This window comes from Myotis nattereri (assembly GCF_964212035.1).
Source record: "Myotis nattereri genome assembly, chromosome: 8".
Classification (NCBI taxonomy): Eukaryota; Metazoa; Chordata; class Mammalia; order Chiroptera; family Vespertilionidae; genus Myotis; species Myotis nattereri.
The window spans coordinates 60,814,092-60,829,694 of record NC_138083.1 but is presented as its reverse complement, the minus strand read 5'-3'; the positions used below and the strand labels follow the sequence as shown (position 1 = coordinate 60,829,694).

Here is a 15,603-nt window from a genome sequence, read left to right as displayed (position 1 = left end):
ATAGCACTCTATCAATACTGAATAATACAGGGTAAAATATAAAGAATAAGTAAAATGTGTAATATCAACATTCCTTTATATTTCCCTTTAAAACTATAGATCAAATTTTTTAAAAGCACACTGGACATTTTATTACAGGTAAAGAAGTAAAAAAAACTCTCTTAAAAGCAATTGAATTTAATAATATCTAATAACATTCCATTCATTTTTGGAGAATGTTCAATTGTAGGTTATAACTTTCAAGATTCACCTTTTCATTCACACATAATGTCATGTTAAATTTTATTTTCAGGGAACTTTTATTATTTAATACAGACTTGTGGAATTATGTATTAAAGTGGATAATTTTCATTATATTTCTTTTATTTTCTCCTTCAACCTTTTAGAATTATCACTGTCCAACTGGATGAGACAAAACCTGTAGAAATGAACTTGGGCCCATTGGCGGAAAGCATGACAATAAATGTGTCCAACCTGTACATAGGGGGTGTTCCAGAGGGTGACGGGGCAGCGATGCTCCAGATGAGAAGGTCATTCCATGGCTGTATCAGAAACCTCATCTTTAACATGGAGTAAGTACAACTGCGCTCAGCATGTTTGTGACTTCCAGATTTTTTAATAACCAGTACTGACACTAATCTGCCACCTAATTATTCTGTTTGAGATTGCCTAAAATTCTACAAGTACCTGAAGTGAACCCCATTATTCTATCATGGAAGTCTCCCAAATGGATTTAAAATAATGGATAAATCTGGTCATCACAAATTTTAAAAAAATCATCAAACGTTAGTTCCACAGGACTATCAATAAACAGCAGAGGTCAAATATATTGTTGGCATGTATTTAAGAGACTAGAGATTTTGTGATGGAAGATTCTTTTTGTCTGGGGGTCACTGATTTAAAGGAACCCTTACAACTGTGCTACTTGCAGCTTCATATTAGTAATGGCTCCTCCCAAAACAATAACTGCCTCATTAGGAACTGGAAGTCACCACCCCCTGTGTGGAGCTCATGATGCAGAGGAGAATGAACATGTGCCCATGGGCATTTTGTTCTTTCCCACTCAGCCTGTGTCTGTGGTCAGCATGCTGGTGGGACGAAAGCCATGCTTGGACCTGGCAGACCAGAGTGTGCACAGGGGAAACTCAATGTGCCCTGAGCAGTGGAGTCTGGAGTTCCCCTCTTGACTTGCCTTGTGACCTTGAGCAAGGACTTAGATCCTTCATGGTCTCAGTGTCCTTCTTTGTGAAAGAATCCCTTAGGAGTCTTTGAAATTTGCAATAACACATTGCTTTGGATTTCAACACAAGTATAATGTCAGACTATAGGTTTAGTTATTTGTACACGATATATTTATTTGCCCAATTGTTTGCTTATTAACAAATTGACTAAGCATCTTTACACTCCTGAAAGCCATGAGGCTGGGAACGTGGTAGGGCAGAAACGTTTCTGTGCTGTACATGGCCATGTCCTTGGCATGTGCCAATAGGGTATGTGTGGGCAGCAGATATGTTGCCAGGCTTCAGGGTAAAGAGACTTCTGACAAGTGTAGTTCATGACTTTCTGGCAAAGAGAAACCTGTTAAGAAATGATCAGTGTTTGACTGAAGCCACTGGGCAGTGCTGTGAGAGCCAGAGGCAGAATCTGGCCCTGAGGCGGCCCAGCCAAGGCTGCAGGAGGAGGTGACCACCTTCCAACCAGTTCTTGAAGGATGCTCAGGAATGGCCGGGTGGACAACAATGTGGGGAGGAGGTGGGAGGCAGAAACATCAAACGAGAATATATAAGCATAGCTGGGCTTCTAGTCACTGTGAAAGATGGTCAGTTTGGTTATATTGAGAAGGCTAAAAAGGCTAATTCCAATCTAACCCTGATATTTGGGGGGCTAGCAATCTGAATCTGTGCCAGCAAGCCCAGTGTACATTCTTGATAACCTATAATTAAGTCACTGCCTCTTTCACAGAAACTGGCCTTGCAAAACCTGTTACCTCAGTACAGAGGCCGTAAACGCTGAACAGTGCGCAGCCCCGGAGGGCAGCGGTTATTAGTGCTGGCGCCAGGCCAGACCATCAGATATGGTCTCAAGACCCCCAACACCTGGGGCCTTTTTGCAAAGCCTGTGAAGGGACCAGAAGCATAATCCATATTTGAGGGACAAAACCTCAGAAAGATATAAAAGAGAAGCCCCCTGCATGTTACTTTACTCAGAATTGAGGAGTTATTCCGCTGGCGTAATAAACAGTGTAACTCCTTTTTTCTAAAGCAGTGGTTCTCAACCTGTGGGTCGAGATCCCTTTGGTGGTCGAACGACCCTTTCGCAGGGGTCGCCTAAGACCATCCTGCATATCAGATATTTACATACAATTCATAACAGTAGTAACATTACAGTTATGAAGTAGCAACGAAAATAATTTTATGGTTGGGTCACAACATGAGGAACTGTATTTAAAGGGCCAGAAGGTTGAGAACCACTGCTCCAAAGCATTGCTTGGTTTTTCTCTGGTCTTCTGCAACAATATCAATATTTTTTTTAAGAATTTTATTTGTTCAATAAGTAGGTGACATTGATTTGTGTGTTAGCTTGCAATCTTTTGATTATTTTTGAAAACACTTTGTGTCTAGACCTTTGGATTTCACTGGTGCGGCCGGCTATGAACGAGTGGACCTGGACAGCTGCTTGCTTTCAGAAAAGCCTAGGCTGGCTCTTCAGGAAGAGGACAGTGAGCTCCTGCCAGAGCCTCATCCTTTACCACGTCCAGTAAGAAGAGTTTTCTGTCATTGTATCAGGCGCAGCCCAGAGGAAATTACTCATTTCACAGAGTAGAGGAAGCTGAATGAGCCCACTGGAGCAGTGATGAAAAGGGAGGAGGTGGTGCCGCCAGTCTGGGGGCAGGACTGCTGAGGGAGCCAGCCTTCTGGTGGGTATGGAAGCACAGAGAAGACGGGCCCTGCCAGGGAGGCTAATGTGAGCCAGAAGGGAGGGGGAAGCACTCAGCTTCTTCCATCCACCCGCCCTCCAACCTCCCAGCATGACCCTCCATTGGTAGAGCCAGCTGGAAGCCACTTTTCAAAGGAGCCTGGACAGTTAAAGGAGTCATCCCTGCGATGAAAAGCAGTGCAGGGGCAGGGCGGGGTATGGTCCTCAGCAGACTCACAGGTGAAGTGGTGCAGCCTTTACGGATTGAGTATAGCACTCAAGCACTTACATTTGGCTGCCAAACCACAAGCTTTTTACAGAGTTTCTCTAAGGATTCATGATCACTTTGGATTTAGTCAGAAATATGAAAATAAGTACTTAATGCAAGCCATTGTACATATCACTGTTGCTTTAAAAAAAGGATTTGATTCATCTAGGAAAAGCCAGTTTTGAGCAAATATTTTTAACAACAGCCATTATTAGTTTTCAGTGTCTCTTCCCTTTTGTGCTTTCTCCGTTTCCTTGGTTGAAAGCACGCGCTCTAATTACTTAGATGCTGGCGCTGTCTCGGGAAAAGCAGTTCCTTCCCAGGGCCAGTGTTTGCATCCAGGACAGTCCTCCGGTAGCATCTGCCCACCCCAAGCTGGGAGACTGAGTCCGAGGCCTCACTGGGTTGGGGTCAGTGTGTGGAGGGCACTGTGGGGCACAGGTGCCTGGGCACCTTCTCTGGCTCCTCACATTCTGCCTGGGGGTCTAGGGGCCCCTTCCAGCTGGACTCCTCTTGGCTTCGCCTCCTGTCCATGAGGAATTAGAGACATCAAACTCGGAGGCCCTGCTGCCACCTGTGGGCACTTGTGGTGTCCCAGGCCTGTGCTGCAGCGGCTCCTGCGGGGCTGACATCTCCAGGCTCTTCCGAGCTGCGGGAAGGTGGGCAGCAGCAAGGCCTCACCACTTGAGTGGGATTAAGGGGAAAGACAGACACTCCAATTGCCTTTGTGGACAGATAAAGGGCCACCAGTAAATTCTTTAAAACAAAGATTAAATCAGTGAAAACATGTATTTATGGTTGTTGGTGTTCTGATACCATTGCTTCTGAGATGTTTATTTCATGGAAAACTGTGCACGTGTTAGTGGGGGTCCTGGAGGTGTGTGGCTGAGAGTCTTGTGTGTCTCTTACAGCAACAGTGCGCCATGGACGGAACCCCAGAGTATGTCCCCAATGCTCACCAGTTTGGACTCGCACAAAGCAGCCATTTCGTGCTGCCTTTCAATCAGTTGGCTGTCAGAAAGAGGTAGGCGTTGTTCTGACGTTCTTATAAGGCGTCCTATTGCTACATGAATAGGGAGGTATTCCTTGCAATGGGCCTTCCCCAAAACAGCTTCTTGTATTGATTATGGAGCGCTCAACTGGCAACAGAAAGGCACAATGAGAAGGCAAGGAGATAGGAAAGCAGCCTTCATGCAAATCAGATGCTTACAGCGTGGAGAAGTGGGGTTCCTGCGATTTATCTTCACCTTTTGTAGATGATGGTTGGTTTAGCCTCTGTGTGATGTAGGAAAGCATGAAGAATCTATCTAAGTCACTCCTCAGTCCAGAACCAAAGTCCTCTAGATCTATCATCGTCTATAGACTTTCAACACCATTCTATTGTAAGGATTCACTAATCTCATGAAATTGTCTACCCAAACTCTCACTGTGCCCCTCAGAATTCCCCGGGGCCACATTCACATTGGTCGACACATTCTATCTTGCCCTCAAAACTGCCTGTCCCCAAGGAACCTTCTCAGGGGACGCTGGCTCACATGCCGCAGATCTAGAGGCCTGAGGCTGGCCAAGGTACCTCCAACTCCACCTCTCTCCTCTCTGCATCGAATCTCTGGCTGATCTGAAGTTCATGTCTCTAGACTCTGCCAGGCCCTGCTCCTCTTGTTGTTGCCCTCTGTGACCAACCCCCACCCCCACCACCTTCAGCCTGTAGCTTAGTGTCCTTTGGTACCACTCCTGCCGTCATTCTCCACGATTTCACGGCCACCCAACACCGGGCCTTCCAAGTCCTCTGGTTCCGGTCTGTCAGAGCTTTTTCTCCCTCCCCAGCCACTCTCTCCCCATGGGCATACCCTTACCTACTTCATAAGTATTTATTCCACCTCCAAAGTCTCTACTTTAAGCATCCTATGTAATTACCTCTTCCTCATCTCTACTCTGTTTCTCAGCTTCATCAAGCCCTCTAAGCCCTCATGCTTTCTCATGATCATCACCCCCTTCTCTACCCCCAAAGTGCAATTTATCCCCTACTCTGAGAGGTGGGATGGCATTATTACACATTCCCTTGCAAACCCCCTTAATACCCTCATCTCCTCTACCTTGACTACAGGTAAAACCCACACTGGTTCTTGGACTAATTCATGCCAGAACCCAAGCTGGTGGTCAAGGCTGCAGAAATGCATGTCTCCTTCCTACCTGGTTTGACATTAAAGCTATGGCTACACATAGAACCTCAGGCTACATGGGGAGCCAATACATTTCTTTATTATGCTTATATATTTTTATTATTATTTCATAGTTTCTCCTCTTTTCTCAAAACTCATATATCCCACTTCCTGCCGCAGCTGATGATTTGCCTCACTGAGAAGACAGAACTTCATCTGTCCATCTCCGAAAAGAGCACTCCACTGCTTTTGTCCCCACCCTCCCCCTCTTCCCCTGCGACCATGGAGAAACAGTCCTCGTTCTCCTCTCGCTCGCCCTCCACAACCTGTCACCTCTCCTGTCAGAGACAACAGCAGCAACCATATCTCCTTCTTTCATACACAATTCTCATCAACAAAGAATCCTCATCGCTCCCATCATCAATGAGAACAGAGGAGTAAACACTGCCAGAGACTGTCTCCGTATGTTTTACACACACCCCCCAACTTAGTCCTCAGAGCTATCCTAGGAGGAAGGTATTCTTGTTACCTTCACTTTATAGACAAGGAAATTGAGAGGCACGGGGAAGTCAAGTCATCTGCTCAGAGTCACACAGCAGAGCTGGAATTCAAACCCAGGCACTGCGGCCCTAGAGTTTATGCCTGTAACCATGCCCTCTCTAGTAGTTTTTAACTTTTAAAGTAGAAACTCTGCAGGATACCATTACTGCGCAATGGTATCCTGGGTCTGTTGTGCAGTAAGATTTCTTGAAGGAGTTGTTTTATGTGGCTGTCTGCCTTTTCTCACCCCTCATTTCCTCCCCTACCCATCCAGTCAGCCTCCCCTCACTCCTCTGTTGCTCTTTAACATATATATACACACACATATATATATATATATGTTAACATATAACACATATATATGTTAACATATAAATATGTGTGTGTATGTGTATGTATATATATATATATATATATATATATATATATATATATATATGGAACGCTTCCTGAATTTGCATGTCATCCTTGCACAGGGGCCATGCGAATCTTCTCTGTATTGTTCTGATTTTCCTGTATGTGCTGCCAAAGCAGGCACTCCTCTGCTCCTAGTTCCAGAGTTGTCCCAAGACCTGCTATGGCACCTCCTGTTGTACCTCTGCTGCTGGGCCCTCAGCAGCATCATGCACACTTGGCCACTTGACATGCTTGACCCACACACTCCTGATTTCCTGCTCTCTCCCTGCTCAGTCTCCTTTGCTGGCTCATCTTCCACCAGTAAAGGCCAAGGGCCCTTCCCCATATTCTCCCAGGCGACTTTGAAATACCTTCAATTTGCCCAACACCCACATCTCTAGCCCTGACCTTCACTTAGAACTCAGGAGTTGTGTACCCAGCTGGCTACTTGGCATCTCTGTGGATTGGGAAAGGCTCCTCAATCTCAACACACCAAAAGGAAATTCACAGTCTTCCCCAAACCTGTCCCCCTGGTCTCTGCTGTTTCTGTAAACATCATCACCATCCACCTGGTTGTCCAAGGCCCAAATCTTGAGGTTATTTTCTTTCCCTCTCCAAATTCAGTCCATCTGCAAGTCCTATTGCTTCTTCCTCCAGAGCATTTCATGCATTAGATCACCTCTTCTGCATCCCCCCCAACCACCACCCTGGCCGAAGCCACCACCAGGCCTCTAACAGCTGCCTGCCTGAGCCTGCTGTCACCCTGGCCCCATCAGATTTGTTCTTTACATTGAAGTTTCTTTTAAGATATAAATCAAGCCATGCCCACTCCTCTTCTTAAAACCCTCCTGTGACTTCCCAATTCACTTAAAATGAAACCTAAATACTGCCTCCCAGAGCCCCTCATTCATGAGGATGGAGCCACACACCCCTTCCCTATCCCAGGTTGCTTCAATAACCCCACATTGCCTTTGTGGGAGATCACCAGACACAGCCTTTCCCTTCCCCACTGTGTGGTGCCATCTCCCACGTGGCTGTCGTGAGGATTTCCTGCAGAGGTTCATGGGACTTGCTCCAGTCTGTCATTCCGAGTTCAGCTGAAATACCATCTTTCAGGGTTGCCTTCCTGCCTACTTAACATAGCCACCACTGGCCTCCTCACGACCCAGTCTCAGCTCTCTGGTATATTTCTGGAATTTGTTTCGTGGGAGAAGGAAACCTCCTTTTGTTCACTGCCTTAGCCTCAGCTCCTAGAACAGTGCCTGGCAGATATGGGCATGCAGTAACCATACTCTCCTGAGATGCTACATATAATGTTGGAATAATTACTGGGTCCTCTCCTTGAGGTTATTTTAGAAAGTAAATGTGAGGAAAGCTTTTTCTTTTCTGCGGGCTGAGCTCTTCTTTTCCTCCAGGCTCTCAGTTCAGCTAAGTATCCGAACATTTGCCTCCAGTGGGCTGATTTACTACATGGCCCACCAGAACCAAGTGGATTACGCCACACTCCAGCTGCACGGGGGCCACCTCCACTTCATGTTTGACCTTGGGAAAGGAAGGACAAAGGTCTCCCACCCTGCGCTGCTCAGTGATGGCAAGTGGCACACGGTACGCTCCCAGGAAGCTTCTGGTCACGCCTTCCAAGTGTTATTCCATCTATCCCTCGTAGTAACATTATTCCCTTGGGTTTCTAGCTTGCTTTGTGCGTGTCATCTCTCCTATAGAATATAAGTGCCTTGCAGGCAGGGGCCTTTCCTGCTTCCTGAAATATCCCCAGGACCTAGCTCAGTGCCTGACCCCTCATAGGACTCAGCAAACATTGGTGGAATAAATGAAAGGTCCCAAAATGTTCTCAACTTGACAAGAAGTAAATTAAGTCACCCACGGTGTGAATGGCCCAAACCTGAGATCATGACACCTGCTCTCTTATCAGTCAGACTCTGGTACACTTTTCTAAAACATGCATTGCCTGTGCCTACTTCCGTCTTCTGCCAGGCTCAGTCTCCTAGCAACGCCAGCTGTGTAAAACTGAGCCATCCTTTAGGATGTCAGTCAGCTTATTACAGCTCTAATGAACCGAGTTTCAAACAAACATCTGTTAATGTTTTCCCAGCCTTAAAAATCATGGATGTTTTCGTTTTGCTCTAGGTCAAGACAGAGTACTTTAAAAGAAAGGGCTTCATGACGGTTGATGGCCAGGAATCCCCCATGGTGAGCACGGTGGGAGATGGCACCACCTTGGATGTGGAAGGAAAGTTGTACCTGGGAGGCCTTCCCTCCGATTACAGGCCCAGGAACATTGGAAATGTAAGCAGCATTTTCCGTATGGGGCCCATATTACCTTTATCTTTGTTGCGTTTACTTTTAGAGGAGCATGTCTTTGTTTAAATTGTCTTGCTTTTGGACCTGGGGTTTGGCTGCAAGATGCAAACCTTTCAAACCACATCTCTAGTTTGTGTGTGTGGGCTTCCCCTTGAAGCCCGGCCGGCCCTCCTTTTAGTTAATGAACATTTGTCTTTCCACAGCTACTCAGATCCAGTGAAATTTGGGAAAGTCCAGGGACTTTGTGTTTGCAGATTAGAAAACTCATTCCTGATTTCCATGATATTTCTCCAAAATAATAGAAAATACATATACTGCATTACTAGCAAAGATACTTAAAGCGTCTAACTATGCTTTCAGTTAGACATTCATGTGAAGTACTGTGGCAATTCCATTTTAAAAATCAAACGATAGTATTTGAATGTGTTTTGTGGAACTATAGGAAAATGTTGCCCTTGCCCTCCTTGTTATATTCACTGCCATCCCCTCTCACGTCGTTTGGTTTAGGTCACCCACAGCATCCCCGCTTGCATTGGGGAGGTGACAGTGAACAGCAAGCAGCTGGACAAAGGCAGCCCAGTGTCTGCATTTGCAGTAGCCCAGTGCTATGCAGAGGCCCAAGAAGGAACTTTCTTTGAAGGAAGTGGATATGTAGCTCTTGGTATGTATTATCGAAAATCTCAAAAGACATCTCTGGGATTCTCTTGCACTGTAAGATGATTTGGACCCGGGAGTTATATGACAGGACAGGACCCACTGGACAAGGCTGCAGTAAGACCATTTAGTTACATGTTCCAGTGTATTCTGATTTCTCCACTTCTAATGTACAGCTTTCTCACTTCCTGTGCTACCCAGATGGCCTGACAAAGGCTCCCACCCCAGGGGCAGTGCAGCTCCTGGCAACATGTGGCCCTGCTTTCATCTGTACCCTCCCCATGTTTATGTAAGACATGCTCTTGCTGTCCAAGTTCATAAAGGCCTTTGAATTAAAAGTCAGCAGCATAAAATACCAGCCAGCCAAATGCAAGTTGGATTTGATGAAGAAATTAACTCCAGTTAGATTGTTGAAAATATCGATTAGAAGCCGAGGAATTTTAAATCTCTAAATTGCTTTAGAATGTAAATTCCTCCAGGCTTAGAACTAGCCCTCATAATGTACCTGGCATTGCCTCCTCATTTTAGATACTTAATTTGCTGGTTGGCTTCCTATTTGCACTCAGAACCATGCTCCTGTTCTTTCTGTTCTCCTTTCTATCACAGGGAACTAACCTCTCTGGCTAATTTGCCCTCGGCTTCAGCGAAGACCGGGGCAGGAGGGAAAAGGGGAGAAGCTAGTACACTTTTCTCCTCCACTCTGTGCTTCCAAGCTCTGGTAATACCACCTGCTCCCATTTTTCCTTCAGCCCTGGGTGTGGTAACTGCCTGCTATTATTGCTAGTATCCCCAATTTATCTCAGCTTTTTTATTCACCCGAATAAAAAATTTGTTCAATTAAGTCTCCACTTAAAAAAGAAAAACAAAACAAACAAAAGAACCTAGTGGGGGCCCTGGCCTGGTTGCTAAGTTGATTCGAGTATTGTCCTGATACACCAAGGTTGTAGGTTCAATCCCCAGTTAGGGCCCATACAAGAATCAACCAATGAATGCATAAATAAGTGAAGTAACAAATCAATGTTTCTCTCTCTCTCTCAAATCAATCAATAATTTTTTTAATTTAAAACAATTTTTAAAAAGCTTGTGTGAATTCTAATATACTCAGTGAATGATGTCATACCCAGTATGTAGATATTGGGCAAATAAATGGACTATTGCACAGATGATAAATCCCTTTGCTTTTTCCCTGCGTGGCTCTAGATGAGAGGATGGGCCTGCTTTGTCTCCAGTCTGGCTTAGACCCACTGATGGTGTGTCTTTAGAAGCATCACTTCATCTTACAGATGTGCAAGCTGAGGCTCACAGGAGAGAGGTGACTTGCAGGTGGTGGAGCTGGATCCAGAGAAAGAGCTACTAGAGCCAGGTCTCCTGAACCTCAGTCAGGAGTCCAAATGTCCATCCAGTCCAGCCTACTGTGGGTTGGTGGGATCTCTCCAACCTGAGCCTTCTTAGGCCAGGCAAGACTCACCCATAACTCGGGGCTCTCTTTGTGTTTTTCAGTCAAAGAAGGCTACAAAGTTCGTTCAGATGTGAACATCACACTTGAGTTTCGTACCTCCTCAGAGAACGGCGTTCTCTTGGGGATCAGCAGCGCCAAAGTGGATGCCATTGGATTAGAGATTGTGAATGGCAAGGTAGGTGCTTATCTCCATCAAGTCACCCTTTGACCCAGGGTCTGAGATAAGAGCAGTTGAGAAATAGTAGAAATACCTAGACCCACACTTTAATGGAATGGAGAAAAGGTTCAATATTTAAAAAATAGATAATCTATATATATAAAAGGCTAATATGCAAAGTGTCCCCTCAGGAGTTTGACCAGGAGACCGGGAGTTCAGTCGGGAGACCAGGAGTTCGATTGCTTGCTATGACATGCACTGACGACCAGGGGCGGTACAAACATGGCGGGCGACCAGTGGCAGCGGGTGCTGAGGGAGAGAGGGAAGGAGGAGGCAGGGAGGTGGGGAGGCGGAGAACCTGATCGCAGGCCAGACCTATGGACCCTACCTGTGCATGAGTTTTGTGCACCGGGCCTCTAGTCCTAAAATACTTTTAAAGAACTTCTTTTATAATTTTAAATTTGAATTTAAAGCAAAACTGCAACTATAATACAACTTCTTTTTCCTGAACAATGTGAAACTAAGTTGCTGAACAGATGCTCCATTTTTCCTAATTTTATTTGGAAATAATTACAGATGCATAGGAAGTTGCAATGAAAGGTCCTCTTTTCACATTTTGCCTAGGCTCCTCAGTGGCAGCATCTTGCATAATTCTAGTGCAACATCAAATCCATGAAACTGGCATTGGCACAATCCACTGAGCTTAAGTTGAGCCAGTTATACATGTATGTGTTTTACCATATGTGTAGCTTCATGTACCCCACCACAATCAAGACCCTTAATTGTACCATTACTACAGTCTCCCTGGAGCTACCCCTCTGACTTTCTCCCTGCATCCTAACCCCTGGCAACCACTGATCTGTTCTTCATCTTCAGGATTGTTATACAAATGAAGTCATACAGTATGTGTCCTACTGAGATTGTCTTTTCAACTCAGCCTCATTTCCTGGTGGTTTAGTTGGGTTGTTATGTGCACCAATAGTTCATTTCTATTTATTTGCCAAGTATTCCATGGGATGATGTACCACAGTTTAATTTTTTTAATGCAAAAAAACACATTTTTTTCTATAAGTATTCTGCTCTGGCTTTTCAGGCTCTAGTCTTCGTGTTGGGAACAAAATGATCTCAATAATTAACAGTACTTTAGTCTCTTGTTTTAAAAATGTCTCCTTCATTGTTTCTGCCAGTTCTCATTCTTCCTCTCCCCTTCGAGTCCATCCGGGTGTGCTTTATTTACTAGATTAAGGGGAAGGGAGCCTTAATTGGCCTTTTCCTTTTCCGTGTGCTCTCTCCTGACAGCAGGTGAGGTATAAGCACTTTCCAGATCTTCAGACACAGCCTGTTATTGTGCACTTGGCCAGTTGTCCCTGGTGGCTGTAGGAGCATTGCCAGTGCAAGGGGACTGCTCCTGGAGATTTGGCCAATGTCCCTTGTAGACCAGGCTTCCCATCCCAGCTGTCATAGGCACGGCTGCCTCTTCATCTTCGGCCACCTTCTATATCCCCCAGAGGGTCCTATGAAAACCTGGGAATGTCTGCCCTGCCACTCATAAGACATGGGGAGTCAGGGTGGTGGAAGAGGGTCCTCTCTCTACCATTTCTGCCACCATTTCTATTGCACTGTGGTCAACTCAAGTTGCTTGGGACTAACATGCTTGGCTCTTCTTGAGCTACTGCCTCCTGGAAAAACAAGGAACAAGTCTCTATGCTCTGGATTCCCCCAAACTTACCTCTTGTTTCTAGTATTTCCTGCTTACTCCCCACAGGGGTTTTGGTTCTTAGGAGATCCTAAATGAGGGTGGGGAGAATAGAAGTCATCTGACCTTTTGCTTCACCTTTCTCCTTCTTACTTCACCATCATGTCCAAAAAAAACTGCCTCTACATCATATTGCTGCTCTCTACCCTGTGGCTTATAGCCAACTTTCTTCCTCCTCTGTACTTCAAAAGGATTTTGAAAATTATGTGACATTTGAAAAATGTTATCAGAAGTGTAATGTGGTGAGCCGGCATGGCCATGGGTGAACCTGTGAGGCAGCGGTGAAAGATTTAGAAAAGACAGAGAAAAAAGCTAGGTCTAGATGGGGTGTTGCTCTCTCTGATGGAGAGGCAGTGCCACAGCCTGCAAGCTGAGTCTTTATTTTATAGTCAGATTCCAAGAGGCAAAGTAAGGGTGTGGTTACAATGTTCTCCCAGGTTTCGATTCTACTCAATTCCATGTACCTCATCAAGCTTTGTTTACTTCCTGCACCTCCTGCAGCCCATATCACTCAGCCATGTGGGACCACAGGTTCGGACCGTAAGGTCAAGGTCACAGCTATAGCCGTTGGCTCTAATTGTGCTGGGAGATGCACGTGGCTTTGCCACGAGAGCATCGTGTCCTCACGTTAATCTCAGGCTTGAACCTGTCCAAACGCTGTAGCCACTCTCCACAGTGTATTAGTTGTAAAAAATGTAATGTTTGATGTACTGTGTATTTTACCACTATTACTGGCTTATTTTATTGTTCTTTTAAAACATTTTTAGTGGTTGCCCCAGGGTTTACGATATACATCTTTAATTTGTCACAATCTACCTTGAAATAATACTGAGTAGCTTCACACATAACATAAGAACCCTACAAGAGTATACTTAAAATTCTCCCCTCCCATGTGGTTGTGGTGGAGCATCGATAGTTTGTCAGAAGGGAGTTAGTAAATGTTGCTCCACAGGTCCTAGCAGCTGCTAGGAACTGACACCCGCAGTAAAACCATCAGCTCCTGTTGTCCTGAAAAGGGGGAATCGACTTGAGGACACAATGCTAAGTTAGGTGGTGGCTCAGCCGTGTTCCCATGGAGGTGGCCGTTGCCCTTTCTGAAATTTCAGGGATAAGATAGCATCTGAATTCTTTAAGAGGCTATTTTTATTTTTTATTTATTTATTTTTAAAATATATTTTATTGATTTTTTACAGAGAGGAAGGGAGAGAGATAGAGTTAGAAACATCGATGAGAAACATTGATCAGCTGCCTCCTGCACATCCCCCACTGGGGATGTGCCCACAACCCAGGTACATGCCCTTGACCGGAATCGAACCCGGGACCTTTCAGTCCGCAGGCTGACGCTCTATCCACCGAGCCAAACCGTAGGCTATTTTTAAAAACGAGTGCTTACTTTTTAGTTTGCTCCCCCTTTTGGCAAAAGGCTAGTATTTTATCCACTTAAAGTGATTTATAGAAATGGACTGTGCTCCTTAAATACGGAAAGCTTCACTAAGATGTTTGCTTGTGTCTGTTGTTTGTTTAGCTCTTATTTCATGTTAACAATGGTGCTGGTAGGATAACAGCGGCGTACGAGCCCAAAGCTCCCCACACTCTCTGTGATGGAAAATGGCACACACTGCAAGCAAACAAAAGCAAGCACCGCGTGGTGCTGGTCGTGGATGGGAACGCCGTTCATGCTGAAAGTCCACACATCCAGTCCACCTCAGTGGACACCAACAATCCCATTTATGTTGGTGGCTATCCTGGTACGTATGGGTGTCAGCTCTGCTCTTTCACTTTTCAGGGCATTGTCGCTAGGGGAAGTCTTAATTCAGGTGGATACAGAATAGGGATTAAGAAAAATACATTGTTTGGGTAACAAATCCTTTACCGTTTTAGAAAGGCTATTTCAAATACCTAGGAATTCTTGGGAAATTAAAATAAAATACACATGTAAATTGATGATTAGGTAAGACTCAGAGAATATTTGATGTGATGCAAAAGAAGCTGGGGGAGTTTACTGAGGCAACTCACCGTAGGTGAGTCCCAGTATAAGGAATCATTTTTGGGTGGATAATCATTTTAGAAGACAAATACATATCTCATCCTCCCACATTGGTTTTGGGTTAGAATTATGCATTTTCAGACGTTCCAAGTAACTGTTACAAATGATAAAATAAACACCTCTTATGACATTTTAAGTCACAACTATGCCTTTAAATTATTACATACTTAAAGTTTTCATCGACATATCACAAAAGCCACATGTGTGGAAGAATATTATTCTAATTTTGATATAAAAGCCAGTTGAGTTTATTTTTGTTCTTATTGTGTTGTGCATGTCATTTTAACAAAATTAACCAGGACTTCTCTTCTTTCCCAAACAGCTGATGTAAAGCAAAACTGCCTGAGCAGCAAGACCTCCTTCCGGGGCTGTTTGAGAAAGCTCACTCTCATTAAGGGCCCGCAAGTGCAATCCTATGACTTCAGCAGAGCTTTTGAAATACAAGGAGTTTTCCCTCATTCCTGTCCTGGGTCTGAGCCCTGAACTTCAGGGAAACTCCTCAATTCAGATCAATTATTGCTTATATTTTGAATAGTTATTTTTGTGAATTAAAATTTCTTCAGATTTCATTTCCAACTCAGGTTAAGTGTTTTCATAGAGAAAGTTTGTGTTTATGTTAAACTAAAACCACATGTACAACAAATACCTCTATTAAATAGTTTAAAATGTACACTGAATTCATTGGCTTCGTTCAAGTTCTTTTAATGAATCTTTGTAAACATTGAATAATTCTGTTAATTACTTGACAGAATTTCACAGTTTTATTTGTAAGATTTTAGAAAATAAAATATCATTATAGAATATAATAGATTAGAGCAGAAAATGAATACTTTCCTGTCTTTACCAAAATTTTTAAGTTCTGATTTCTACAACAGGGAAGCAGTGCTATTGGTTATTCTCCAGCAGAGGGCACCAGCTGTTTGCCACAT

The 15,603-nt window shown here is 44.4% G+C and overlaps 1 protein-coding gene across 1 annotated transcript in view; it reads left to right on the top strand.

The window, feature by feature from the left end:
• The window catches only part of LAMA1 (laminin subunit alpha 1), a gene marked incomplete at its 5' end in the record, with an annotated part of 148,699 nt that extends 133,350 nt beyond the window's left edge, over window positions 1-15,349 (top strand). The window contains 9 exons of the mRNA XM_081096498.1: window positions 387-572; window positions 2,622-2,757; window positions 4,096-4,208; window positions 7,698-7,887; window positions 8,428-8,586; window positions 9,109-9,262; window positions 10,756-10,889; window positions 14,153-14,375; window positions 14,997-15,349. Coding sequence (XP_080952624.1) covers window positions 387-572; window positions 2,622-2,757; window positions 4,096-4,208; window positions 7,698-7,887; window positions 8,428-8,586; window positions 9,109-9,262; window positions 10,756-10,889; window positions 14,153-14,375; window positions 14,997-15,157 — 1,456 coding nt within the window. The 3' untranslated portion in view covers window positions 15,158-15,349. The remainder of the gene's footprint in view (window positions 1-386; window positions 573-2,621; window positions 2,758-4,095; window positions 4,209-7,697; window positions 7,888-8,427; window positions 8,587-9,108; window positions 9,263-10,755; window positions 10,890-14,152; window positions 14,376-14,996) is intronic.
• Between the last annotated feature and the right edge of the window lie 254 nt (window positions 15,350-15,603).